The sequence below is a fragment of the Camelus bactrianus genome, chromosome 2 (assembly GCF_048773025.1).
Source record: "Camelus bactrianus isolate YW-2024 breed Bactrian camel chromosome 2, ASM4877302v1, whole genome shotgun sequence".
In the NCBI taxonomy this organism is placed as follows: Eukaryota; Metazoa; Chordata; class Mammalia; order Artiodactyla; family Camelidae; genus Camelus; species Camelus bactrianus.
The window spans coordinates 136,380,529-136,407,957 of record NC_133540.1 but is presented as its reverse complement, the minus strand read 5'-3'; the positions used below and the strand labels follow the sequence as shown (position 1 = coordinate 136,407,957).

General features: G+C 56.4%; 1 protein-coding gene across 5 annotated transcripts in view; it reads left to right on the top strand.

Moving 5' to 3' along the window:
* Window positions 1-27,429, top strand: part of PCGF3 (polycomb group ring finger 3) — a 48,420-nt gene that overhangs the window by 248 nt on the left and 20,743 nt on the right. For 4 of the 5 annotated variants that reach the window (XR_012502114.1, XM_074352581.1, XM_074352584.1 and 1 more), the window contains exons 2-5: window positions 14,422-14,570; window positions 17,670-17,787; window positions 18,668-18,764; window positions 20,397-20,452. Coding sequence is in view for 4 of the 5 variants with exons in the window: in XM_074352581.1 (XP_074208682.1) it covers window positions 17,679-17,787; window positions 18,668-18,764; window positions 20,397-20,452 (262 nt within the window). In the remaining variant the exon portion in view is untranslated. Of the gene's footprint in view, window positions 1-14,418; window positions 14,571-17,669; window positions 17,788-18,667; window positions 18,765-20,396; window positions 20,453-27,429 lie in introns of all 5 variants that reach the window. The other variant, XM_074352579.1, reaches the window with a different exon arrangement.

Below are 27,429 nucleotides of genomic sequence, written 5' to 3'. Positions count from 1 at the left end.
GCGCCCGCTCCACAGGCCGCGGCCTCGGCCCGTGTCCGGGCCCGAAAGGCTCCGAACCCCCGCCCGCGCCCCTGTGTCCTCGTCAGCCCTCCCTGCGGAGCCCCAGCTCCTCTCGGCAGGCCCAGGCCAGGGCCGGACCCTCGAGGGGCCGGGACCCCGGGGTGGGCCCGACCCCGGGACGGGCTTCGGGAGGGACTAGGAGCTACAGGACCCCAGAATTGGCTATCGAGGAGGACCAGACCCCTGGACGGGTCACCGGGGAGGGACCAGGAAGGACCGAACCCCTAGATGGGCCACCAGGGTGGACCGGACCCCAGACCCTCACCGTGGAGGGACCAGGGAGGACCAGACCCCTGGTCGGGCTTCTGGGGAGGGCTGGATCTTGGGACCCACCAGAAAAGGACCAGGAAGCACTGCGGTCCCTGAGGCAGCTCACCTAGGAGAGTCCAACCCTGAAATGGGTCATGGAGTAGAGTCCAACCTCACTGTGGGTCACGAAGGAGGGCTGGAACCCTAAGGACCAGCAGGAATCAGAGAGGGCTGGACCCTGAGACAGGTCCTGGAGGAGGGTCAGACTGCAGGACCAGGCAGGACCCCGGAACAGCTGGCACACTGGGGTGAGTTGCTGAGAAGGGCCAGGAGCTTGGGATGGATCACTGGGGATGTCCAGACCCTGGGACCAGCCCATCGAGAGATCAGGATAAACCCACTGGAGAGTACTGGGACCCCAGGGCTGACCCCCATTAGGGCCACGGTCCTGGAACATTCCTGTGAGTACCTCTGGGACCCCAGGACAACCCCTCCAAGAGGCTGGGACCCTGGCACTGTGACATGTGGAAGGCTCTCGCCGTATGACATGCTCCTAGTGGGTCACCTAGGAGCTGGGGCAGGACCCTTAAGAAGGCTGGCTCTCAGGGAGGGTCAGGACAGTGATGAGAGCCAGAACTTGGAGACAGGTCCGCAGCGAGGCCAGGACTCTTGAATGAGTCTCTGAGAAGCACCCAGACCTCAGGGCAGACTGTAAGGAGTTCTGGGACCCAAGCTAGGCCCCAGGGTTTGGGCCCCTGGGGCAGGACCCCGAGGTTCCCAGAATCTGCCCATCCCACTCAGCTGGATCTGTCTGCTATAAAGGCTCTGGAGCATCAGGGATTCCGATTACCTGAGCCCCACAGGTGCTAACCAGCCCTCTCTGTGAGGCCCCTGAGCACCTGGGCCAGCCCCGCAAACCTCTGACCTTCAGCAGGTGAGGTAGACGTGAGGCAGGGTTGGGGCCTATCCTCCCAGCTCTGGGGACTTGAGGGGGCTCCTGGTCCACACTGGCTCCATGCCTCAGTCCAGCCCTGTGCCCCCTTCCCCATTCTTCCAGCCCCTGCTCCAGGGCTGCTGTCCTTTCCCTCCTTTGGCCCTGTGGTCAGTGTCAGGCACCTTCAGCCACTCCTCCCTCCTCTCCCTCCGGTGGTGTCACCAAACGAGCCCTGTTCTCAAGGTCTGGAGGTGTTTTCAGTGTCCAGGAATTCCCAGGAGGGGGTGGGGTCTGAGCTGGGAGTGTGGGCCGTGGGAAGTGTTTTGGGGCCAGTCGGCCCAACGCGTGTCAGGGGAGTGGATCAGGCCCCTTCTCTCCTCCAGGAAAGGAAAGTGTTAGAGGACTTGGGGTGGGGGCTTTGCTTCTCTGAAACTTCTGAATCAGACTCACCTAGAACTTGCCCATGTTGCCTTTAAGTTGGAAGTGGGGACGGAGTAGTGCTGCACTTGGGCTGGGCAGGGGCTCCGGCATGTGCCCAGTAAGACAGTGTCGGAGAGTGTGAGAGGGTGGGAAACCCAGGGCACGGGCCGCCTGGCCTGGGGTCAGCGCGCCCTCATCCAGCGAGCCAGAGAAAGGCAGGAGCACTTTTGGAAAGGTGGACTTGCGTTCGCTTGCAGACTGACCCAGAGGTTGAGCAGTGGGATGAGGCATAAATCTAAAACCTCCAAGGGAGATGCTAGAACTGGTCAGTTCAGTGTTTCATTTTGCGCCATGACTTCACTCTTGGTTACTTAGGAGAAAACCGCTTTGAATTTTCAGTGTAACATTTCACAGGACTTAATCTTAACCGGACGGAGTCCCCAAATAGTCCAGCATAGAAACTTTTATTTGCCAAATGTAACCATACTCAGGCCCTTCTTACTCAATGCTTACTTCTTCTATTTTTTTTTTTTAACATTGCACTTTACTTTTTTTAAAAAAAAAGACTTAATTTGCCTTGTGAAGTTTTGGAAAAGATCTGCAAAATTGGGCATTCAGATTTGGTTAGATTCTTTATTTTCCTGTTTTTGGATTTTTGAAGGGTTTTGAAGCTTGTGTTATTTGTGTATTGCTGCCCAGCAAATTACCCCAAAACTTAGTGCCTTAAAACAACTTCAGTTATTATCTAATGGTGTCTGTGGGTTGGGAATCTGGGCACAGCTTGGCTGGAACCTCTGCTTCAGGGTCTCATCAGGCTGCAGTCAGGGGACCAGTGGGGGCTATGGTCGTGTTTGTAGGCTCACATGTGGGGGGATCTGCTCCCAGGCTCATTAATGCAGCTGCTGACTAGGATGTCCATGGGGCAGCTCAGAACAGGAGAGCAAGCAAGGAGGCCACAGGCCTCATGACCTGATCTTGGCAGTGACATCCCACCCTACCGGATTCTGTTTGTTAGAACCTAGTCACCAGGCCCGGCCCACGCGGAGAGGAGGGCCTCCACGTGGGTGAGTGTACAGGGAGGGGCGGGGGCTGCTGGGCCATCAGAAGGGCCTGACCGAGTAGTGCCTGCAGGCGAATTAACAGCTGTATACAGAGTAGTGTGTTCAGGCCTCTGTTGCAGCAGGTCAGCTGCCTCTTTAGTTAGGAGGCTTCTCTGATGTCGCCATCGTGACTGAAACTGTTGTGATACTGGGGCCTACACGTAATGGAAGGTAAATTACACGTAGGAAAGATTTTTAGGAATTAACTTATAATTCAGAACACCTGTAGCAAACCACAAATTAAATCGTAGGTGTGTGTGTCAGGGATGTGGAATTCTTTGATAGCTTCAAGGGCAGCGATTTTAGTTGTTTCTGGAGCATCATTTTATTTCTGTCAGTTATTTTGCTCCAGAAATTATTAACTGACTTTTGTAAGACATTTTTTAGATGTGAGAACCTGATACGTTTGGGATATTTGACTCTTGTAGGGACTGTGACTCCAGGAAGCTGTGTGCAAGGGCCTCAGTGCTCAGCCCGCAGCTCTCTGTGTGCCTGATTGCACTGTGTGCACTCGGGCTGGGATGCAGGGGGCCACATGGGAGGCCTCCCTCAAGGACCCGTCCCCACGCTGGGGGAGGTGTCCCCTGCTGCCACTCTGGTTTCTGGACCTGCCAGGTTCCACCTGCTGGTGTGAGGGCAGGGCCCTCTGCCAGTGATTGGAATTCTTTATTTGGGTTCTATGATTTGGATTATAAAATAAGGTTTGTTTTGGTCTATAGTATTATTCTTTAATCTATTAAATGGCAGGATTTGTTATTTTCCTTGGAGCTTTATTTGGTTAATAAAATTGACTTTGAAGTTAAAAATGTAATTTTCTTTTATTATTGAAATGTTGAGGTTTGGGATGGTTTCTTATTACCCTTCTGATACTTGCTATTTCTATCACAGAAATGCTGCACAATTCATTGTGCTTCAAAAATGGAACTACTGTTCTTCGGTCTACAAGTTGGTAGTTTTTTATTGAGTTTTAAAAACTGAGGCCTTTAAAAATAGAAAGACTTAACGGGTGTGTATAGCTTAGTGGTAAAGTGTATGCTCAGCATGCAGAAAGTCTTCGGTTCAGTTCCCAGTACCTCCATTAAAAAAGAAGAAAAAAAAAAGACTTTCTTTTCTAATCTGCTTGTTTCTCCCTACAGCACTGAATTAAGTGAGGGCCCGAATGACAGTAATGAAACCCTTAACGTCTGAAGAGAGGGTTAAGGCATGAGCATTGCTCACGTGCACTTTTAGAATTGTCTATTGAGTTAAGGAAAAACCCTCACCCATAAGGACTAAAACTCACTAGAAAATATGGTCCTTAAAAAAACCATTGGTAGGTTGATTTTTATTTTGAAGAGAACGTCTAATATTTAGGTGAATTTAGAGAGTAAAGATTAACTGGGTTTTTTTTTTTTTGGCAAATACATCAATATTTGCTGGACTTTACTACATTAACAGCAAATGCTAGATGCTTAACAAGAAATAAGCAAACTGTAGAGAGCTGTCCACCCACCTCCGAGAAGCCTGCTAACTTGTGGGTCCCCTGTGGGTCTTGTGGGGTCTCACCAGCTGCTGTATCTCCTGGCTCAGCAGGGCCTGCTCCATAATAGATGCCTGACAAAGAGTAACTAAAAGCTGACCTTGCTTGATGCCTTTTGAGGCCCTGATCTGAAGGTGGTGTGTGTACTAACTCCTTTGGTTCTTAGGTCACCCCAGGACTGCACCCTGATCACCCCACAGGGCCCAGGCACAGCCGGGCAGTGAGGGGCAATGGGGACGGGGCTTTCTTTTCATTTCAAGTGATTTCACGTTCCTTTTTTACCAGTTTTCATTGAGAAAGCAGGACAGTGGAGAAAAGCTGACAGACTGGACAGGGAACACCCTTGGCCCCCCTCCACCCAGGCCTCATCTGAGTTTTGCCGTACTTGCTTATCTGTTTCTAAATGCACCGTTTGTTGTGGGCTCACCTGAAAGCAGCTGCAGACGGCCTGGCGTGCTCCCCAAGTGAGGCGGAGCCCACAGGCCCCGTCATCGGAGGCTCCACCCGGAGAAGGGCCCTCCGGCCACATGCTGGCTGATTTCTGGTGCACCCCCCCCCCCCCCCCCCCGTCGTTGTCTCCAGAGCGTCTCCCAGGCACTTCCCTGAGCCTGGTGCAGACGGCTCCCCGTGTGGCGCTGGTGGCATCTCGCCCCGCCTTCCCCGCCTCAGCATTGACTTTTCAGGCCACCTATCACATCTGGATTTTCCGACTCTTCACCTGTGCGTCGCCCACCCTAGTCTGTCGTCTCCAGTTTACTCTGTAGACTAAACAGGGAGGCTGGTTGGGCTCTGGGTTTGTGGGACGGCGTGGTCGGTGCTGCTTGGCCCCCTTCTTTGCCGGCTCTCAGGCAGGGCCCTGTGGGCTGGCCGAGCCTATCTGGAGAGGCCTGGGGTCCCAGCACCAGGCCCAGGGGTCGGGCCTCTGTCCCAGAGGGTCACACTTGCTCTGTGAATCTGCCAGGCCGTCTGTGGGCCATCCCACCATTTCCCCCAGTGCATGGTCAGCCCCCTCTGTCGGCTTTGCTACTTTCAGCCGACTTTACAGAAGGTTCATGCTTGTGGAGGGAACTGTGGCTTCTGCTGTGCAGTAACATTTCCTTTGCTGAGTAACTGCCTTCCGGGCCCTGGAGTGGGGCTGCTGATGCCCACTGGTTTCCCCGCCTTTCACTGAAGGCCACCTGGCAAGGAGGCCAGGGGGGCTGTCCCAGGCCGGCTGCCTCAACCACGCCCCAGTCAGGGTGGTTTACAGGGCCAGCGTTTGTTTCTCACTGTCCTGGGGGCTGGGGTCCGAGATCAAGGTGCTGGTGGGTTCGGTTCCTGGCCGGCGGATGGGCCCACGCTGTGTGCTTGCTGGTGGGGCGGTGGGGCAGCACCCGGTATACCGGTAAGGGCCCTGACCTGTCATGACTCTAACCACCCTCGTGAATCTGACCCTCCCCGAGGCCTTGCACTTGGAGACGAGGGTTAGGGCTTCAGCATGTGATCTCTGGGGGCACAATCCGATCTGTACTGCGGGCTCCAGCTTCTTCTACATGTTTATTAACCTGATTCTTATCTGTAGAATTGGAAGAATAGCTGCCTAATGAGAATATTTTCAGAGGTGGTGGCCCCTCTGTGTTCTACATGTTTGGGAACCTAGCCCATTCTCCTGCGAGTAACTTCCATGCCTCTAAACTACCGTATTTGTTTTCTGTTGCTGGATAACGAATTGACACTGACTTGGTGGCTTGAAAGGACACCCACTTACTAGTCACAGCTCCACGGGTCAGGAGTCCAGCCGGCTGCGGCCGACACCTCTGCTCGGGGCCTCGGAGCCTGAAATCCACATTTGGGCCAAACTGCAGCTTTCACCTGGGACCCACTGGCTGGGGACGCCCGAGGGCCTTTGCCCAGGACTGCGAGCAGTTGAGAGAATGTTGCCTCTGCCACCAGCTGGAGGAAACTCTGCTTTGAGTGACCATGAATTTGGTCAGGCCGCTGGATACTCGCCCTACCATAAGGTCAGCTGATGTGAGTCTTTAATTACATCTTCAAAAGCCCCTTACCGCAGTACCTGGGTTGGTAAGGGCAGAGGTATGTGTACTCCAGGGCCCACAATCTTGGGGCCATCTCAGAATTCTGCCTGCCGTAGTAATTCTCTTAGTGTACCGTTCTCTGGCCCCCAGAATTCACATCCTGCCAAATGCAGACACACTTGCCCCTCCCTACCAAGGTGCCCGCACATCCCCCCTGTCATCTGTTTGGTGTAATCCCCTGGGTGCAACCCTCGGTCACCTGTGAACCTGGGGACAGGTCGCCCTCCTAGCACCCAGCACCACAGGACAGACGGGACAGCAGGTGCAGCTGTCCTGGGCCTCCTGGGAAGTGGAGGTAACAGGTCACAGGTCCACTACAGCTCTGAGCCCCGGGGTCCTCCCAGCTGAGGTCCTGGGTCGAGTTTCAGGCTCAGGGTGACCCAGACGGCTCCCAGCTTGCCCTCTGGGCACCAGGTTCCGGCTGAGTGGTCTTTCTCCTGAAGAGGCCTCGTGTCTGTGGCCAGCAGCCTTGTTGGCCAGTTGCCTGCCAGTAGAATCTTGGGGTTCGACAGCCCCTCCCACTGCATGTTTTCATGCGTCTCCAAAGCTTGGATCTGAGAGTGGGAAATCGATGTGATTATGTTAATACAGTCTATTTCAAGGCTCCATTCCAATTGCATCTTCCCTCCTGCCTTACCTTGCCCGACGTTACTGTCTCCTGTCCCACGTCCTCAAGGACCACGTCTGAGCCTGTGCCCTCCTTGGCCCTTGTCCTTGGCCCCCCACCCCACCCCATCCCGATGCCTCGGTCTCTTGGCCGGCCACGTGGTGGTCTTACTGGGCTCACGGGGCCCCTCACCCCATTTGCACAGTGCCCCCCCACCGCCCTGTCAGATTCCTCTGGTCTTAGTGAAAAGTGGCCCCTTCACCGCCCTTGGCTTCACGGCCTGGATCCTCTTCTTCAAGGTGCTCCTCGCTGCTGGTGCGTTTGAGTGGTCTGGTTAGCGGCGGGGTTTGGGGCTCCGAGCCCACCTGTCATGACCCGTGAGCACAGCTGCGGGCACATGTCAGGTGCTCAGTTTGAACGAGTGTTAGCACTCGTGACCTGAGCCCTGTGGAGTTTCTTTTCACACTTGGTCAGCAGTTTGCTGGGATACAGAATTCTGCCTGAAAGCTGTCTCCTCAGGACAGTGAAAGAGCTGCTCCCTTGACCTTTAGGGTTCAGTCCTACAGGTGAAGAGTCCGACGCTCTGAGTCCTGTTCCGTGGCAGTGGGCAGGGGGGGTCCTCTCCCCCGGAACTTCGGGTCCTTCCTTGTGCCCTCAGGGTCTTGAGGTTGAGGACATGGTTGGATGTGGGTTGGCACGTGGGCCCTTGCAGTCTGATGATTCTTCCAACTGGGGAAACTCGAATAATTTTTTTCCAAGTCTTCAAGAGGAGCGTAGAGAATGACATACAAATACCCGTGTGCTCGTTGCCCAACTTAAGAAGTAAAATACTAAATTGTGTTTCAAAGCTCCTTCTCTGTTTTCTTTTTCTGAAACACCTGTTAGTTGGATGTTGCATCTTTTATATTTCCTGTCTTTTTCGACCCTTTGGGAAGATTTCCTCAACTTTATCATATCGTCCTATTGAATTTTCAGTGTTGCCAGTCACATGGCTGACACTGTTGTGTAGGGAGCTGGTAATAGCAAAATAAATGTGTGAATTGTAAGTTCAAAGGTGGTGGCTTAGAGTCCTGTGTGTGTGTCATTTTAAACAAGGTGTTCTCTAAAGGCTTGCTGGCAAGGTGACATTTGAGAGAAGGCTTGATGGAAGGGAGGGAGGGGCCGTGTGGCCACCCGAGAGAGAATGTTCTGACAGAGACAGTAACGCAAGGACGGTGAGGCAGGATTGCACTTAGAAAGTTCTGCAGCTCACAGGGGGTCCGAGTGAGGACAGCAGCTTGGGGCCGCAGTGGCTGCCGGATGCCTTAGCTTTCTCTGAGACTTGGAGGACTTTACACAGGGGAGTCCCACGAGCTGGGAGTGGTGAGCATGGCCCGGTGGGGATGGCACGGTCGAGGGGTGCGGGCAGTGCGGCTGAGACCAGGCACAAGCCCTGGTGGGTAGGAAATCCAGGTGAGACTTGGAGATGCCAATACCGTGTGGAAATGCGTGCCTTCCGAGTGGGCCACAGGTGACTGGTTCTGAATTTGGGTTTGGGGAGTGTTGAGCTGGAGGAACCTGAGGTGTAAACGTGGTGGTGGGGCCCGGGGAGGAGGCTGGAGCAGGCGTGGGCTGGGCCCTGTGGCCTCCACCTGGGAGCATTTGGTCTGGTCTTGGCAGGTGTCTGACGCGGATGCTGCTGAGGACACGTCCTGGGGTCCCACCTCGGTGTCTGTCTCAGTCATGAAGTTACACCCAAATACCTGTGCAGACGCTTAATTTAAGAAATGAGAGTTGGGAGCAGACTCAGCAGCAGAGGTGGCCACCAGCCTTTGCCGCGTCAGCGAGTGGTGGTTGTCTGTCCGTTCGTTCAACACGCGTCGGCACACCAGGCTGTGGGGATCGGGAAGGAGCAGCGTGGTCCACGCCCCGTGGTCTGCAGCAGGGCGGAGCGTCCCTGAGTGGGGCCAAGACCCCACACAGAGGCGGGGCGAGGGGCTGAGACACGGTGCCCTGGGGGCCGGGGAGGCCTTTGCTGGAGGGTCAGGTCCCCGTTGGAGGAGTGGTGGGCGGGGACTCTAACTCGTAAGTTGCGATCCCACTCGAAAATCTGAATTCAAAGCACTTCTATGTTATTCCTTTTTATTATTTTTTAAAAGCTTTCATGGTGATGTGTAGCCTTGTAGAAATACATTTAAAGTTTCTTTTCTCTTGTGATCTTGGCCTGATTTCAGTGTCCCAGCCAGGATGTCCACAGTATGGGTGTGCTTATCCAGACAAGGTTCTGGCGAATCCCTGCGTCTGCCTGAGTGCAGACCCTGTGACGCCCTCGGGGTGTGAGTCCCGCCGCATGCTGGGCGCTGCGCCATTGCAGGATGGCGCTCGGGTGAGGAGCAGGACAGGTGGAGGACGCCAGCAGGCGTGTGAGGAGCCCGCCGTGTGCCAACGCTGCCACGGGGGCCGGGCACAGTGCCTGCCCAGCCCCTCCGGTGGGGGAGCAAGGAGCACGGAGTGCCCAGGCCGGGCAGGGAGGGCTCGGCAGTTTGGTGATTTCTGTGAGAATGAGGACAGACGGGTTTCCCGAGCTCCGGGTGAGGGCAGAAAGGGTGGCTCTGGCTGATCCCACAGCGTTTGCTTCCTGGGCCCCGGCTCCCAGCAGGCGCTCCACTGGGCGTGGTGTCCCATGGTGAGGACACAGCCTTGGTTCTGCTGAGGGGGTGACTGAAGAGGGTGACAGCTTGGGGGTTTGGACTGGGGTTTGGTGGCCTGTCCAAGAGTCTCGGGGTCTCTGCCCACCACGCGGTGGTTGAAGCACCAGGCCGTCGGGGAACAGAGCTTACACAGCTGTGAGGCGGGCGAGGCCCTGGGAGTGGAGCCGATGTGGACTACGTGGATATGTGGGCAGGCCCTGCCGTGGATGGAGCTGGTGTGGACGCCAGTGTGAATGGGGCGGAGCCTGGAGGGAGGGCATGGCCTGGCAGGAGTCGGGGTCCCTTAGATTGGTTTATTCAGGAGGGACCCATCTGGTTTGCTATTCTAAGTGTTGGTCAGACTTGTCTGCGGAGAATGAATTGATGATGTGAGTGGGGGTGGGGGCCTGTCCTGGGTGGATCTGCCGTCCAGATGGGAGCTGTGGTGTTGTCCAGGAACTGGCCGTGGGCACAGATGTCGGACAGAGGGTGTGGTGTGGGGGAGGATGGAGCGGGAGAAGGGACCCCACAGGCGCACACAACCTCCCCGGTGGGCGTTTGTCCGAAACGTCTGTCCAGAGACGTGACCATGACTGTCCGCAGCAGGCTTATGCCCAACGCAGATGCCCACCTGCTGGTGAGTGGGCCAGAGTTATGGTGGACGCTGCTCAGAACAGAAAGGGGGAGCTGTTCATCCCCACGGCCCCACGGGCGAATCTCAGGACCGTTACCTGAGTGAAAGGAGCCAAAGGAAAAGAGTGCACACCTGATCCCCGGGGCTCAGGGCTGTCGTCTGGGAAGATGGGGGTCCCCGGGGATGGGTCCTGCTCTTGGCGGTCCTTACAGAATATTACCTTTTAAGCATGTAGTTGTTAATTTGTGAAGTATTTTCAGTAAAGCGGTTTATAGAGGTCACAGGATGCAATGAACAATTTTGTGCCAATGAATTTGATGGCCTTCTTCCCTGGAAAATATAACTTAGCAAAACTAACTCAAAAGTAAGTGGAAAACTTTGAGTTTCTTGCAGGATATGTTAACAGAAGGAAGCATGACCCCTGGGGGTGTGAGGAGGCAGGTTCTCTCCCTGGGGGTCCCTGAGGGGAGGGAGTGGGCGCCTCCAGGCAGGCCTGCTGGTCACGGCTGGTCACACGCAGCTGACCTGCAGACGTGGGAAGACGGGCCAGGGGTCTGTTAGTAACCCCTCGTGGTGTGGGAGGGTCTGGTGCGCAGCTGGTCTCCACGACCTCCTACCTCCCCCGGTGGCAGTGCTGTGTGGGAGAAGTTGGGGTGTTGGGTTGGAGGGATCAACTGGGCTGCAGGGTGGGCAGTGGCCTTGCACAGGGGGGGTTGGTAATGTCCTCGGCCTGGGACCTTGTCGAGAGCAGTTCTATAGAGTAGAGGACGGAAGTCGGGGGAGAGGGGTGAGAGGCTGGGGGGTCCTGTGGGGAGGGGTCCTGTCGGGAGGGAGGTATGGAAGGTTCTGGAACGAGAAGGGCTTGCTGGAACGGTCAGTGCCCTTGTGAAGCAGGAGGACGGTGTCCAGAGTGGGGTCTGGTCAGCCTGGAGACCAGGGAAGGGGTGTGGAGGCTGCCCCCTCCGCCCCAGGGAGGGCAGTAGGGTCCCCACAAGAGCACGTGCTGTGGGGCTGCGGGGCCGGAAAGAGGCCGCCTGCCAGCCCTCGGTCAGCTTGCAATGGGCTTGTCAGGGCAGGTCCCATCGAGGGCCCAGCAGGCCCAGGGCACTGAGAGTCCGAGGTGTGCATTTCTCCTGTGACCTGCCGGAAGGACTCCTTGTGCTCAGGGCTCCAGACTATTTCAGCGGAAGTTCACAGCAAAATCAGCGAAGGAAAAGGCATGTAGGGCGAGGCCTGGGAGAACTGGGCGGGGCTTCTGGAGTCCTCTCCCCTGGGGTCATGGACGGACACGTTGTCACCCAGGGGCCTGTCAGGGCTCTTGGAGGCGTCTGCCTGGCACGCACCACACTCTCTGGGCACAGGGGGCCACTCTTGGCATTCAGGTAAAGTTTTAAATTAATGACAGGAACTGTCACCATCCAGGGTCCCAGGGCCCAGCCAAGGGCTGACCATGCTAGCCTCTGGCAGGACGAGTCTCAGGTGCTGGCTGGAGGAGAGGGATTGTGTCCTGCAGCCACACCGGCCACCGCGCTGGGCAGCACAGGTGGACGGCACTGGTGTCGAGGGTAATGGGCCAGAAAGTGAGCCCCCACGCCTCTGGTTCAGGAAGGGGGACAGATCTGGTGCTGTGTTTCATTATTATTTGGTCTTATGTTTTTTAGTGTCAATAAAACATCAATTAATTGTATGCATGTATGTCACGTGCAGCGAAAAATTGTCCTGGGACACTTGGCAGCCAGTACGCGGCCCATCTGGCACTCACTCGTCGGTCAGCTTCAGACCTCGGTCCCCTGTGGCTGCCAGGCGGCCGCCCAGACCCCCGTCACAGAGCCTGTGGGCCGGGGTGTCTGCCCTGTGCCCTCTCCTAGCTTCGCAGGCGGCACTGGCCGTGGGGCAGGACTAGGTTGTTTACGGTGGGTTATTTTCCAGCTTTGAAGTTTCTGCCAGTTAGGGAACTGAGATAAATCAGACTTGGTGAGAAGGCGTCCACGGGACTGGGCCGGACAGGAGGCTCCATGGATGGCGGGGCCTGCTCTACCAGCCGGAGTCACCCTCAGTGGCTGGTGTGGGCGGGGCTATGGCCTGTCCGAGCCCCACACGTGTGTCTGACCGTGGCCAGCTTTTCCCCCATGAGAGCTGCAGGCAGTTGGCTTGCTCGTTGCTTGGCTGTCGTGGCACCCTGTTCCGTTGAAGGGCACGGGCGGGGTTTGCCATCTGGGGCAAGGATACCTGCAGGGCGGGTCCCTCACCTGCAGGGGAGCAGGCCACGCCAGCTGGAGCCCTCATGTCTCCTAAGGCTTAAAGGTGTGCATTTCACATTTGGTCTCCATCACCTAGAGCTGGTTTTTGAGGATGAGGAACAGGGAGCCTGGTGTAAGGTAGGAGTTTGGTTTTCTTTCAGTTTCACCCCCAGGAATGATGTGTGTTGTAGTTTTTTTGTTTTGGGTTTTTTTGGGTAAAACACACTTTATGGAGACATCGTTTACGTGCACTAAAGCTCCCTGGTTTGATGTGCAGTTGCTGTCGAGTCACCTGACTGCACCCCAGTCCCAACCTGCCCTGGACGTGTCAGTGGGGACATGCATTTCTTCCCTGCGCCCCTGCCACATGGCTGGGCTCTTTCCCACCTGCTGACCCCGCTGCGGCTGCAGGGCTGCTGGGACAAAGCTTTGAACGTCAGGCACAGACCTTGGAGTGGGTTCTGTATTAGTGTCTCTTAAGTGGAGAACCTTCATCGGGTGCGGACATTTCCTTGTGTTCTTCATTTGCTAAGAGATTTTTAGATATCATGAATGGATGATGAATTTCATTAAATGATTTCTGTGTGCCTTTGGGAAGGTCTTATCACTTCTCTTCTTTTATCTTTTGTCATAAATTTGATTTATTTCTTACATTGAGCCCACTGCATTCTGGGTGACCCTTCTGTTCATGCTGGACAAGGTGTCAGATTGTCACGCTTGGTCTGTTTGTCCCCCCAGTTCTGCTCTCACAATGAGACACTGTCTCCTGGTTCTCTGAGAGTGTCTGTGAAATTGGTCCCTGCTCGCAGGTTTCATGGAACTGTCCTGAGTCAGATTCCTTGGAGTTAAAGAACTTTCCAGTTTGTTTATTTCTACTTGCCTCAACTGTGGTGAGTTATTTTTCTAGAAATTCATCAATTTCTATAAACTTTCAACTTTACAAGCATAAAGTTGTTCATGACATTCTGTTATTACTGAAATGTCACCTCCTCAAGGAAGTCCTCCCTGACCACCCTGTTCTCCCCACCAGGGCTCCTGACCCTCTTTCCTGCTCTTACCTGTGCTGTTTGTCACCTCTGATGTCCAGAGAATCTGTCTCTCTGTGCACGTTGTGTTCCTTGTCTGTCTCCCTCTGTTAGAATGTAGGTTCCGGGGATTTGTGTGTCTTTTGTTCCCTGTTGTCCAAGAGTGCATGTCAGCAGTCTGTACTGTGTTGCTAAATTAAGCAAAGTGCACTGAGAGATTCCACGGTCACAGTAGCCAGAATTCAAGGGCTCAGTGGCCACTGCGTGGCCAGCAAGTGGAGAGGTTTCCACCCCCGCGGACAGTTCTGGTCTAGACCCACATTCATGTCTCTTCATCTCTGTTCTCTCGTTAAAGGGCCTTTTAATCTTCCCGAATAACTATCTTCCTCCACGTCTCCATTCCTCTCTTCCTTTTTCTTGCGGAAGTTAATTGAGCTTCAAAGACTAGTTAACACAACATGCAGTTATGGAGAAACTTGGAGGGTAAAAGTGACACAAACTGGATGCACTGCGAACGTCACTTAAGCCTCTGTCAGGCCCTTGTCCCCAGGTCATGGGTAGCCACTGCCGTGGAACCACAGGCGCCTCGCGTGGTGTCGGGCTCAGCCCCTCTCCTGCCTGCCAGGTGGGAGCCCTCGGATCTCCGGCAGGCCTGGGGAGCACGGCAGGCAAGTGGGCAGCCTGCTGAGGTCCCCGAGGCCCCGACTGAGCCGCGTGGCCCCGCGGTCCCCAGCCCTCAGAGCATCTGGTGGAGTCCCTGCCTGCCCCCCCACCAGCCCCTGGGCCTCGGTGCCACCCAGCTGCCACCAAGACCTGCCCGTGTCTCCGTGGTTCGTGCTGGTGTTTTACTGTCATTCAGTTTTGCTTTTCTTCTGATTGTTTTAAGCAGGTGAATGAACAGACCTATTTAACTGAGCAGCCAAAGCTCCAGGTCCAGTGGGGCCGGGCTCCGCGTGGACAGCCCGTGTGGGTGACGCCCCGGTCCCGGGTGTCTCCACGGGCTTCAACATGTAGCGGAGGACGAGGCTGTGCGTACAGGTGAGTGCAGTTTGAACTTTGACTTTTCTCCTCTTTCAGTGCTTGCGAATTGATTAAATTTGCCTTGAATTACACTTCACGAGTATATTGTAGCCATAGGAGAAGTTGGCTCCGTGTAACTCCTTCAAAGTGTCATCTCTGGGGCACAAACACTTGTGCGTATTCAGATTTTCTCCTGAGTGATGTTTCTGATTGACTGTTGCACTGTTGGCCACGTGGGACTCACCCATAAGTACTGGTAAGAACTTCCTTACAGGACTGTGTGTGTCACACGTGACTGACATGGAAGTGAGTAGCAGGAGCCGTTTCTGTGCTAGAAATGGGAAGAGGAGGAGAGACGGAAGGAGGGCCCCGAGGTGAGGAGCCAGAGCGCAGAGGGGACGGTGGATGAGGAGCCGCCGAGTCATGGCCATAGCCCGAGCGCCGGTGCAGAGGCAGGAGGAGGGGACGGCGCCGTCTAGCGGAGGTGGGGGACGTGGCTTTCTTGGGCCTGCTCTGCGCCGTCTGGGGAAGCATCTGAGGGGCCGGGCCCGGGCCTGCAGTTTTGTGGAGGGCACAGGACAGGCAGCCTTGAGCCTCTGCCCCAGTCCAGTCCAGGTGGGCCCCACTCAGTGTGCGGTGTCGGTGTCTGGTGTCTGGTGTCGGATGCTGTGCAGAGCCTGAGAGCGAGGGGGCTGGATGGGACCCTCCTGAGGTGGTGGTGACAGGGTCCCAGCTGAGCGCAGCTGCTCCTGCGCCCGAGGCCGGCAGAGCCCCAGCCTCTGACTGTGGGTGGTTACCGAGCAGGGCCCCTCTTCCAGGCCGGTCTTGGCTGGCCGTCAGCAGGTGCTTCGTCTTTCCTGGTCCCTGTGCCCCTGACGGTGTTACGGAGGGACCTCACCTACTCGGGGCTTGTTTGCCGTCCCTGCGGGCTCCCGCAAGGGGGTGTGTCCTCCTGGGCATGCGGCTCCCGCCTGAGGCCCCGCCTCCCTTGCAGCTGCAGGTGTCCAGCGGGGGTCCTTGGAGACTGTATGGCTCCTCTGGCTGCTCACCAGTGTCCCTGAGTGGGTCACTGCAGGTGCTGTCTTGGGGTGACCTCACAGTCCCCTCCTGTCTGTCGGCCCACACTCGTCTGTGAGGAAGGGTGTCCCTTGCTTGTCTGCCTGTCCGTCTGTGTGGCCTTACAGGCCTTGTGTTGCTCCGTTGGTTACAAGTAGTGGCGACAGTTGTCCCCAGCCTGAGCACAGCGGCCCCTTGTCCAGCCCTGGGTCGTCCGCGTGTCCAGGCTGCACCAGCTCCTCATACGGACAGTGATGTGTGCACAGGAGGCCCCGGGGCCACCCAGGAGTGGTCACTCCTAGGCCCCCTCAGCAGACAGAGCTGGGAGGTGGGTGGGTGAGTCCACCCCACCCTCGCCCCCGCCCCCACCTCCGCAAAGGAGGCGTGGAGCCCGGCCCCGGGTCTGCGTGAATTTGGAGCTGGTTTGGTTCTGGTCTGGCTGTTGGGTTGGTGGTGGGTGTGAGTGTGTCTCGTGTGTGAACAGCACCCCCAAGATGGGGCCGGGTGCTGGGCCCGGTCAGGGCGGCTATGGAGGAACGTCCCCAGTGGGCGCACTCCTGTGCTGCTTTGCTCTGCTTGGGAGCGGCTCCAGGGCTTCTGTCCTCTGAGTGCTTGTTCCCAGCGCTTCCTGCTCCGCCGGCGAGCCTGGCCCTCCTCACAGATCCCAGGCCAGTCGAGCCCCCGTGAGAGCCCCTCCCACCGAGCCCCTCCAGTCTCTCCTGTCTGGTGGTGGCCGCGTCTGCTCCTGTGCTCGAGGGGAGGGCAGACCCGGGTAAGCGAGCACACGTGCCTGCCTCCTGCCTCACTGCCTGGACCTAGCGCGTCACTGCTCCTTCTCTAAGTGCACTGAGTCTGCAGCCTTGCTGACCACCTCAGTTTGCTCTGACGGTTGGTTCTGGTGGGTTTCTGCCCAGGTGACGAGATCATCTCCTGGCAGCCCCTCCCCTCCGGGCCCTGCACTGCCTCTCAGGCCGAGAGGCCTCGTCCGCCCAGAGGTCTCCTTTCCTTTGCCTTTTCTTAAACAGCACTGGACGCAAGCGTGTCTGCGGGGCAGCCCGCGAGCCGCCTGCACTGTGGCCACTGGCCGAGGCTGAGCCTGCACCCCGGTGGAGCCTTGGGCCCTCCTAGGTCTGTGCCTCTGTCTCCTGGAGGCAGTGCATTTCTGTCTGTGCAGCCCTGTTGGGGATGCTCGTCTTGAAGCTTGTCCTCGGATCCTGCTCGGTGTCAGCATTCAGGCGAGTCTCCTACCTCTGCTGCAGCCGATCACCAGGAACCTAGTGGCTGAAGCCATGCAGGCCTCTCACCTACCGGCGCTGCAGGCCAGAGGTCCCAGACCTGCTGAGGGCTCCGGGGAGAGCCCTTCCTCTGCTTCCTGGCACACACTGTATCAGGCCAGACAAAGCCTCATGAGCCTGCGGTCCAGCTGGAGAGACGGTCAGAGCTGCCACAGCTCAGGGGCACCCCCGGCCACCTGGGCGGGGAAAAGGTGTCCACACTCTGGGGCACATGCTTGGACTTCTGTGATGTCATGTGTGTGCTGTGCTTCCCCCAGTGGGCGGGGACCTTGCCTGCTCCCTGTGGTCACCTTCACGGAGGGCCCAGAAGCTCCAGCAGACCCCTCAGCCCCTTACCGAGGCCCAGCGAGGCCTGCCTGCTCCCTGGCCCCTCCTCCCGCAGCTCCACAGACCTTCCATCCAGCTCCCCAGCTGACCTTGCTCGGTTCCGAGCAGGAGGAGAGGGTGGGGGCTCGGAAAGAGGGCAGTGCCACAGGGGTTTTAGGAAAGAGTGCTTGCCGAGTGCTTGTTACGGGCCCCTCGGCGAGCACTGCTCGGGGGCGGGGAGAGGACAGTCCCAGTCGTCCTCCGGGAGGCGGTCGGCTGCAGTGAGGACAGAGGCCTCACAGGTGGAGGCCACGCCCCAGGGCCTGCATGCACCCTGCCTCAGGCCTCCTCACCTGCGCTCCTCCCGGTCAGACTGTAACTCTTTACACTGAACCTGAACCTTTGTTGAGACCCATTAGAGAATTTCAGATACCAGTTAATACACGTGTCTCTCTTGCAGAAGCCAAAGATGTTGACCAGAAAGATTAAACTCTGGGACATAAACGCCCACATCACCTGCCGCCTGTGCAGCGGGTATCTCATCGACGCCACCACGGTGACCGAGTGTCTTCACACATGTACGTGCAGAATGTTCTGTGTGCTACTTGGTACTTTGGCTTTTTTACCAGAAGCTTTTAGCTCCAGCACAAAGCAGGCAGTGGGGTTAGGAGGTCCTGAAGGTGAAGGAGAAAAACGGCGTGAAGTTGCTTCAGCAGAGATGTCGGGTGAGGCAGCCGAAGCAGCACCGGGAGCAGCGAGGTGTTCCGACGTAACAGCCGAACCGTCGTGTGTGGAGTGACAGAATGTTCCTTCCCAGTGGAGAGCAGTGTTTATTTTTGCAGTTTCCAGGCTAACGCTGTAGGTGTTTTAAACAAGGAGCCTGGTGTCCTCCTTGCGGCCGGCCGCCTGGCTTGGTTTTAGACATGTAGCTTGTGCAGAGCGCCGCCTCACCTGTCTGTAGACCCCAGTTTACTTGGGGCTCATCTGTGAGGACGCTGGTGAGGAGCCCACCTGCAGAGGTCCAGGGCATTTCCCTGGACGGGTCTTTACCCTTAACGCCAATGACTGATCTTGTATTTTCACTGTAGAAAATCAAAGATTTGCCAGTTTTGATCAAATCTTTATTTTAAAGTTAATTCAATTTTTGGATATCGGCTGGCAATATTTTATTTTATTTCGTTGAATTTTGTCTCATTTTGTTTTATGAAGAAACTTGGGTGGTCTTTTAGCTTGAGGAATTAGCCCCGGCACGAGTGTCCACACGGGCCGCTGAAGATGCGTCTTCTGGTCCCGCATCCCCACTGGGATTTCTCTCCCTCCTGGGTCCTGAGCCTCAGCTCTGTCACGTGGGCGGAGGCAGGCGCCTCATCAGAGTGCTGCGGGGTTGCGGGGTCCCTGTGGCCTCAGCCTGCGCCCCCTCCCCTCTGACACTGGGCTCGCCTCCCCCCCGCCCCGCAGTCTGCCGGAGCTGCCTGGTGAAGTACCTGGAGGAGAACAACACCTGCCCCACCTGCAGGATCGTCATCCACCAGAGCCACCCCCTGCAGTACATCGGGTGAGTGGCCCGCAGGGCTTCTGCTGCCCCAAAAACCTGAGTCCGACCCTTTGAGAGACCTCAGGACCCGCTGGCCTGGCTGTGGTTTCCTCTGCAGTGGCAGCGGCCCTGGGACCCGCCTTTCTACCAAGGATCTCGGCCCCTGTGCCACCCCCGGGGTCCTGGGGGCCGTGAGTCAGGCCACAGAGGCGGGAGTTTTGGCCTGTGGCCCTCGGGCAGATTAGGGGCTGTGGAAGGAAGTAGAGCCACTCACGCGTGGGTTCAGGAGGAGAGGCCCGTGTGCTGGTCTCTCCGGATGCACTGGTGTGTCCTGTGTGCCCGCGGGAGGCCTTAGAGACGTGGGAGAAGCGAAACGCTCTGCAGAGGGAGGCCGCTCGCAGCCCCAGAGCCCGGGCCCATCCTCTCTGTGCCTCGTCTTGACTCCCCTGCTCCCCACGCTGGAGGCCTCCACTGTGGGCTCTCAGGTGCCGGGCCGTGAGCCACGTGCCTCCCCGGCTACACCTGGCCTTCGGGGTGGCTCTTTCCTGGTAACCCTGTCCCTCGACCCTTGTGGCCAGAACCACACAGGCCCGGAGTGGTCATCTGGCCAGAGTGGTCATCCAGTTGGAGTGGTCATCTGGTAGCACCCATCGTACCAGGCTGGTTCAGAGCCTTGTTCCTGATGTGGCCTTCTGCTCCGCCCAGACCCCGCAGTTGCCTGGGAGGCCTCCAGCTTCAGGGTAGGGCAGTGAGGGGGGTGGTAGCAGGGCCTGGCGTCTGCACTCACAGACCCAGACCGTGACTGAGGACAGGAGGAGAGCTCTCAGGGTCTGGGGGTCAGTGAGGCAGCCCTGCACCCCTCAGGCCCCTCTTACAGCCGAGAGCTTCTGTCTTGTGGGCTGGTGGAGACCATGGACCGTGAAGAGGTGAGGGGTGTAGCCTCTAGCTCGGAGTAGGCGTGGGGCCGTTTCAGGGGCTCCCACACCAGGGGCCTGGGTGGGGCTGGCCCCGGGAGGAATGTTCCCTCCCCAGCTTGCAGTTCCCTGACAAGAGATTCCCCCAGACCCTCCACTGTGGGCCCTCGCCAGGCTTGGGGGCCCAGATGTTGAGCAGTGGGGCAGCGGTTCTGCCTGGCGCCCCATCCTTGTGTGGGGGGGTGAGCTTTACGAGGAGCCGGTGGGGTCAGTAGGAAACAGTGAGGGTACCACGGGTACTGAAGGTCCGCGGTGTCTGCACGTCTGTGTGTGTGCGTGTTACCCGTGACGCGAAATGTGCTGCTCAGCAAGGATCACGGTCAGGAAAGTTGGAGAAGCCCTCTCTGACCCGGCGCTCCACAGGACCCGGGGACCCTCGGAGCCTGGCGTCTGTCAGAGGTTGGCAAGCCCAGCGGGCAGAGAGCCCTCGTCACCAAAAGGGTCTTGTCTGTGTCATTGTTTGGAATGTTCGTAAGCATCTAGAACCCAAATTAAATGATGCGTTAATTCAGGCTACATGTAATTCTTCCTAACACAGACTTTTTAAGTGCAAACTGGAAGCAAAATTCAACCAAAACTCCAAATTTGTGATTGTGGAGTTTGACACTGTTGGGTGGAAAATGTGTGAGTTACAGAATTGCCATTTCGAGCTAACCCACCTGTTGTGTTTTTTTGCCAGTCATGACAGGACCATGCAGGATATTGTTTACAAACTGGTCCCAGGCCTCCAAGAAGGTAAGTGTCAGAGCGCCCACAGACCCCCATGTCTGCAGCATGGCCTCCGAGGGCTTTTCTCTGACTGCAGGGCCCTTCTGGCCACACCACCTTCACGCTCATCCCTGCCCTGAGCTCCCTTGTCTCTCACGCCTCCGCCCCTTCGTTCAGGACGGCACAGCTGGTGCTTGGGCGGTGCTTGGGCGGTGGGGGTGCAGCAGGGAGCTGGGGCGGAGGTGCAGCCAGGAGCGCGTCAGTAAAGCTTGACTATTTATTGCCGAATCTCACAAGAATTAAAAAGAAATACTGTGTAGTCTGAACGCCCTGAAAGTGGAAGTGGCTGTTCTTTTTAAAACTTGCCCACAGTGCTGCACACAGACACTGTCCTGCTCTTGGTGAGGGGGCCGGCGGCCTCAGAATCCCGTCCGGTGTGGGTGGTGGCTGGTGAGGCAGTGCCAGCCAGTAAAACCTAGCCGCAGCTTTCTTCCGGAGATAAGCGATGTGAGGAATTCATTTGGGCTGTGTTTTCTCATTGTTGTTTCAGAAGAAGGTGATAATTTATTTAAAATACAGCTTCCTGTGGTAGGTCAACAGATGTTACAACTGGCCTTCAGTACGTAACTTAGGGAGTAATACTGTCTTCTTTCAGTGTTCACGGAATTCATTCATACAAGAGTTTAAATCTCCTGAGTAAATGTAGATAGGAACAAATCTTTTGATATCTGAAGGGTTTTTTATTTCTGGAAAAAGGCAAAGAATGCATGAAGATAAAATTCTGAAACCTTTAAAAATTATTGTAGGGTATTTAAAACATGCAGAAGGCAAAAATCTCGAGAAGAACCCCACGCCTTTGCCACCCAGGGTCAGGAGTCGCCACCTTGCGGTGAGGCCTGTTTCTCTGCCCACCCCACCCCCCGCCCATCTCTTACTTCATCTGTATACATTGCCATTTGTGTCCCCAAAGAGGATTCTCCTCAGAACCCGGAACCACCATCCTGGTCGGTGTAGGCGCCCCACCGTCCCCCGGGGTCTAGTTTGTGTCTGTCAGCATCCAGGTCGGGCCGCCGTGGCCCCTCTGCGGTCCCTAAAGACCCCTGTCCCATAAGCTGGTGGGATCGAGAGGCCCGATCGGACTCCGGCGCACGTTTTCCAAGCTAACTCCCCGTGGTGCTCCAGGCAGTTGTTCCATCAGGTCGGGCCCCTCCCCCCCCCCGTGGGTGATCCTGGCCGCCAGGCCCCGCAGAGCCGCAGCCGGGATTCCTCATGGCCGCACAGCCTGCCCTCCAGTCTGTTTTCCTTCTCCATTGATGAGGGATGCTTCCATGAAGACGCAGTCTCTCCTTGGTTTCCCTGAGGTCCTTCCTCTCTGTACGGAAACGGAAACACAGAGCAAATGTGTGAGGTTTTCCTATATTTGTTTACAGAGTGTGAGTTGGTTTCCCAGCCACTCTGGCTGCAGTCAGATGGCTTGAACATGTACGTGGTCGCAGTTTATTGCAGTCACTGTCCTTTTTGAAGCTCAAAACCTCTCCCCCCTCGGCCAGCGGGCACCTGGCACCTTGGCCCCCTGGAGCCAGCCGGCAGGGCCTGGGCAGCAGCACCTCAGGCCAGTCATTGGCGCATGGGGTGCACGAAGACGTGTCATTAGCAGAGCCCTTGCTTATGGAGGGAGCGGTGCAAGTGTGAAGACCCTGCCCACGTCCCGAACAAGTCTGTGCAGGCATCACCCCACCCTGTCAACAGCCCAGCGTGGTAGCGGGTAACGCCACGTGCCAGGGAGAAATTGTAGAGATTCCAGAATTCTCCAAGTTCATGCTCTGATGCCCAGGGCAGCCCGAGCTCTGCCCTCAGACCAGGGTATTTTCTGGGTAGGCAAGTGATTGGTTTCTCTACTTCTCAAACTCTCAGTCCTTTGTTGCTCTTTTAAAGATCATTATAACTTTGAAATCCTTAACAGCGGGACCGATGTCTCTGGACATCGCAGGCTGTCTGCAGCTTTGGTTTTGTCGTGACAACGTTGTAAAGCTGGCCTCCCAGACAGGGCCTCTCTCGAGTCCTCCCGACGAGCCAGGTGCGTTTCACCCTGATGTCTGGCGGAGAGACGGAGCAGTGATGTGCCGGGGCGTGTCTTGGAGAGTGGCGGCCTGCCCTCCACAGCCCCTTTGAGCTGTTCCCCTGTGACCAGGCCTGTTCGTGGCATCCAGCCTCCCACACGTTTTGGGAAATAAAATCAGCGGCTTTGTGGACTCAGTGGGTTGCTGGCTGGCTCCATTTTTCTGTTCCCTTGTAGATGAGACCTTTTTGACGGGAAACTAGTTTTTCATCATTTGTTGTTTTTGTTTCTATAGTTTTTTAAAAACCTCTTTTGCCAGAGGCCACATCTTTACCTATAAACTCGATCAAGTTGTCAGTGCGTCACGCTGCCCCTCGCGTCCCTCCCTCTGCATGGACTGTCCGTCTCACCTCTCCCAACAGACACTTAGGTGTGTCTCAGTTTTGCTCTAACGTAGGGGAGGGGCTCAGGGAATACCCTTCTACAGACGGTGTGGACGTCTGTGACTTCAGTGAACACACCTGTGGCGTTGCTTTGGAAGGGGAACTGCTTCAGCCACTATCTGCGTTGCTCTTCCTCTGCCTCTGTGCCCTGGCAAGACAGGAGTCAGCAAACTGTGGCCACAGACCAGATCAGCCCCTCCTGTCTGTGTGTGGCTCTGGAGCTAAGAGTGCTTTGTACATTTTTAAATAGTTGGAAAATTTTTTTTTAAATGGTATTTTGTGATGTGACAATTTCACGAGCTGAAATGTCCAAGAACAGTTTGTGGGAACACAGCCCCGCCTGGTGACGCATGTCTGTGTCACACTCAACGGCACAGTGGTAATCTGACCGCCAGCCCAGAGCCGTGTTGCGGGTCAGACTGTTCCAGCGCCAGCACCGGCCATGTGCAAACCAGCAGAGCAGGGAAGCGGGGATGGAGGCCTCCAGCTTTTCTGCCACAGGGACGTGTGGACGGTTTTGCTACAGGATTGTCCTTGTCAGCTGTGGAAGCAAATTGTTTGTCTTGCGCTGATGCTACGTCTGTGCTGAAATACAAGGGTATAAGATGTGTTGGCATCAGACCAGACCACTCAGAGGAAGCAACTTTTGGAAAGAATCGAAAATTTAAAATGGAATGTCTCATCACAGCAGAATTTCTTCACAAAAATAAAAAAGAGCATAAAAGTGCAATCAAAGTAAGTTTCTGATGGGCTCATCTGTTAGTCAGACTAGGAGAATCATTTACGGATGAGGAGCTAATGAAACACTGCAGCAGCTGAGGGGTCTGTGCAGAGCAGGCGGGGCGGGCAGGGGCTGTCGGGAACAGCAGGCGGGTGGCTGGGGGCTCCTGGGCGCTGGGCGCCCCTGCGTCTGCTTGCTGTGCGCACGGTGGGTTTGAGATGATGGGAGGGTCTGCCCTGTGCAGTCTGTAGGACTCAGCCGCCGGCGAGGGTTTTCAGGGAAATTGAGGAAATGCTGATCGGTACAGGACGAAGCGGGATCTGCTAAGAATGTTACAGCCAGTGTTGGTAAAATACATGTGGGTCAGGGAAATGCTTAGTTGCACAAATAAGCCAAACGTGAAAATTAAGGTTTTCGACGAAAGCTCATCACGTTTCTCGTCAGCCGGCTCCGCGCAGAAATACTTCGGTCTTTCATACCTTCTGAACCAAGCTGTTGACATCACTCTTTTGGATGTAATTCACTTGAGTGAATTTCTGTGAGAATTGAAAGCTGAATATCCCAGCTTTCCCTCCGCACTGTACTTCAGAGCCTTCGCGGTGGTGGTTTATCTGGGGGGCAGAGGGGTTGAGCGAAGGGCTGACTGAAGTTTTTCCCGAATGGAAAGACGCACCTTTAGCCAGGCCACACCCTGAGTCGCTTCAGAGGTCAGCTTTCGCGGAAGCCCAGGTGATGTTTCTAATGAGCCCAGCCCGACACCAGGCAGCGTGAGCAGAGGTGGACACCCTCTGAGAGAACCAAGGAGGAGCGCCGGCGGTGAAAACACAGAAACGAAGGCTCTGTTTGACAGGCTGAGTGGACTGGACACAGCCCAGGGGAGACTCTGAGCTAGAGGGCCTCTCGGTACAGACCCCGAAAACTGAAGAGCAAAGGGGCCGCGGGGCGACCTCAGAAGGTGTCACAGGCACGTGGCGGGAACTCCAGAAGAGAGAGAGGAAGGGCCTGAAGGAGCCCTGAAACAGTATGACCGACACTTTCCCCAAAGTAGCATCAGACACCAAAGCACAGATCCGGGAAGCTCAGAGAACACCAGGCAGGATATGTGCAGGGAAACTACACCAGCCGTGACAGTTTCAAATTACAGAAAATCAAGGAAAGAAGAAATCCTGAGAGAAGCCGGGGGCGGGGGCGCTTTACCTGCAGAGCAACCAAGAGAAGAGTTACACATCCGACTTCTCCTGGAAACCAAGCGAGAGGGAAGTGAACTGTTCACAGGGTCGGGAGAAAAAGCCAGCAGCCCAGGATTCTCTGCCTGAGGAGCTACCCTCCAACAGAAGATAAATAAAGACTTTCTAACAAAACCTCAGGCAACCTGTGGCCAGAAGACCCGCCTTCTGGAGATGTTGTTGAAGAAGCCCCTCAGAAAGAAGGATGAGGGGCAGAAACTCAGATCTCCGTAGGGAACAGAAGAGCATCGAAGGAGGGATCAATGAAGATCAAATAAAAACGTTTCCTTTTCTCGTCCTGTTTTTCCCAGGTGCTCTTTTGTTTGTTTGTTTTAATTGAAGTGTAGTTGGTTTACAGTGATTCGGTTACACACACACACACACACACACACACACACACACACACACACACACACACACACACACACACACACACACACACACACACACACACACACACACACACACACACACACACACACACACACACACACACACACACACACACACACACACACACTTTCTTTTCAGGGTCTCTTCCATTACATGCTGTGACCGGAAATTGAATGTAGTTCCCTGTGCCATACGGCAGGTCCTTGTTGTTTCCCTTTCTTGTTTTTAATTTAATAAGTAACTTTTTGTTCAAACTGATAATGGTGACGCTGCACCCGACATGAGTGCTTAGATACACACTGCACGTGTGTACACACGTGCTTAGACGTGCGTACACACGTGCTTAGACGTGCCGGGGGGACGAGCAAAGTGACCAGCGACACGAGGCCCAGGAGGGAGGAGTCGGGGTTTACGCCTGTGGAAGCACACAGCACACCCACTGCCTGGGAAGCGCTCAGATGCCACCTGCAGTGGACTCGGTCAGCAGTGACGGGCACTGCAAACTCCAGGGCAACCACTACAGACAGCAGAGAAAAGCAGTATGACCGCCGCGCCGAGAGAGGAGAGGAGATGGGACCTTGTAAAACGCTCAGCGACAACCACAAAGGACAGAACGGGGTGGGAGGCAGAGCAGCACCGAAGGACGAGGGCGGCGGCCTGAGCTCGGGCACACGTGCGGCGGCTGTGACTCCCACCACAGGCGCCCCGGGGACGTGGACGCCGCGGTTCCGTGGACCAGCAAAGCGGATGCGGAGTTTCTGGTTTCCCGGTGCGGCTGGAAGTTTTGTTCACACGACGCTGATCTGTTACAGCCTGCGGGGGCCACCCTTTGATCAGAACAGTTTATTGCTGAAAACCGCCCGCCTCCACCGAGCCTTCAGCAGGTCGCTGCCGTGACACCAGAGATCCCTGGTCACAGACGCCATGACCAGCACAGTGACGGTGACAAGGCTGAATCAGGCCGTGACACGCAGACGGGACGTGAGCAGGCAGGGTGAGCAGCTTGTCTGATGCCGCGTCGCTGCACCTTCTGCCTCAGTCAGCGGGGCTGCCGCCCCGGAGTTCACCACCCCTTGTGGAGACCATGGAGATGGGCTCACGGCCTCAGGCAGTGCGATTCAGGCCTTCGATCCTGTGCCTGTGTTTCTGCTTATTTAAGGGAATAATTTCAGGCTAATCCAACTTTCCAGACTCATCATTTTAGCCCCAGTGTTCCCGTCACTCCGGGCTGGCCCGCGGCTCCGACTCTCCCACGACCTCTGTCCCTGCACAGCTGGGTGTTCTGGCGTCTGTAGGTCCAGCAGGCGGGTTTCTGGCCCTCTCTAGACTCATGGTTTTAGGAGAAGGCAGACGAGCAGGTGTCAGCGCAGCCAAGCTCACTGGCTCAGATGCACATGAATGCTTCCTGCGGCGTGATTTGTAGGTTGCTGGTTTGAGCTGAGTTTGAATTTCCTTGGCTGCCTGCGTGTGGCCCTGAGCCACGACTGAGGCTTCATCACGGGATGGGGCGTGGAGTCACAGGCGGAGCATCGGCTAAACGTCGGTTAGTAGCCACCTTGGGTCCCGGAGTTGGCCTTTCCCGGGTCACGCTTGGGTGCAGCCTGCAGCAAGGCTGAGTGCTCGCAGGAGGTGGCGTGGTGACCGTCACCCCCTCGGGTGGGGACCCTCTCCCTGTGGTGGGCAGTTCAAGCGAGCTGTGACAGCTATTCCTGGACACCAGGGCGGCCCCACAGCAGGTGTGCAGACGATGTGAACTCCGGCGCCCCTTTGCTTGCTCCGAGATGTCTCTGTCCCAGGAGGATCCAGTGTGGCTGTGCACGGAGTCGGGAGAACCAGCGGCACCTCAGGTCGCTGGGCTGCGCTGTAGGGGTGGGGCTGCTAGGCCAGGTCCCCTGGCCGGCTGCCCAGTGGTCAGCGAGATGGGGGGTCTGACAGGCCAGCGGTGAGGCTTCCTGACCCACTGCCAGGGACAGATGATGGCTCAGTCCTGGACACCGGCCTGAGGGTTGAAACCATGTCCTCTCTTCCTGGCCCCGCAGCCCCGGGTCTGCATGGCGGGCGCTGCCAGGGCCCAGTACGTCCGGGCGATAGGGGTTCCCACTCCCTGGCGCTTCCCACTGGCCGCAGCTGGCCACTGCCCCGAAATTCTATGAGCGGTGTCC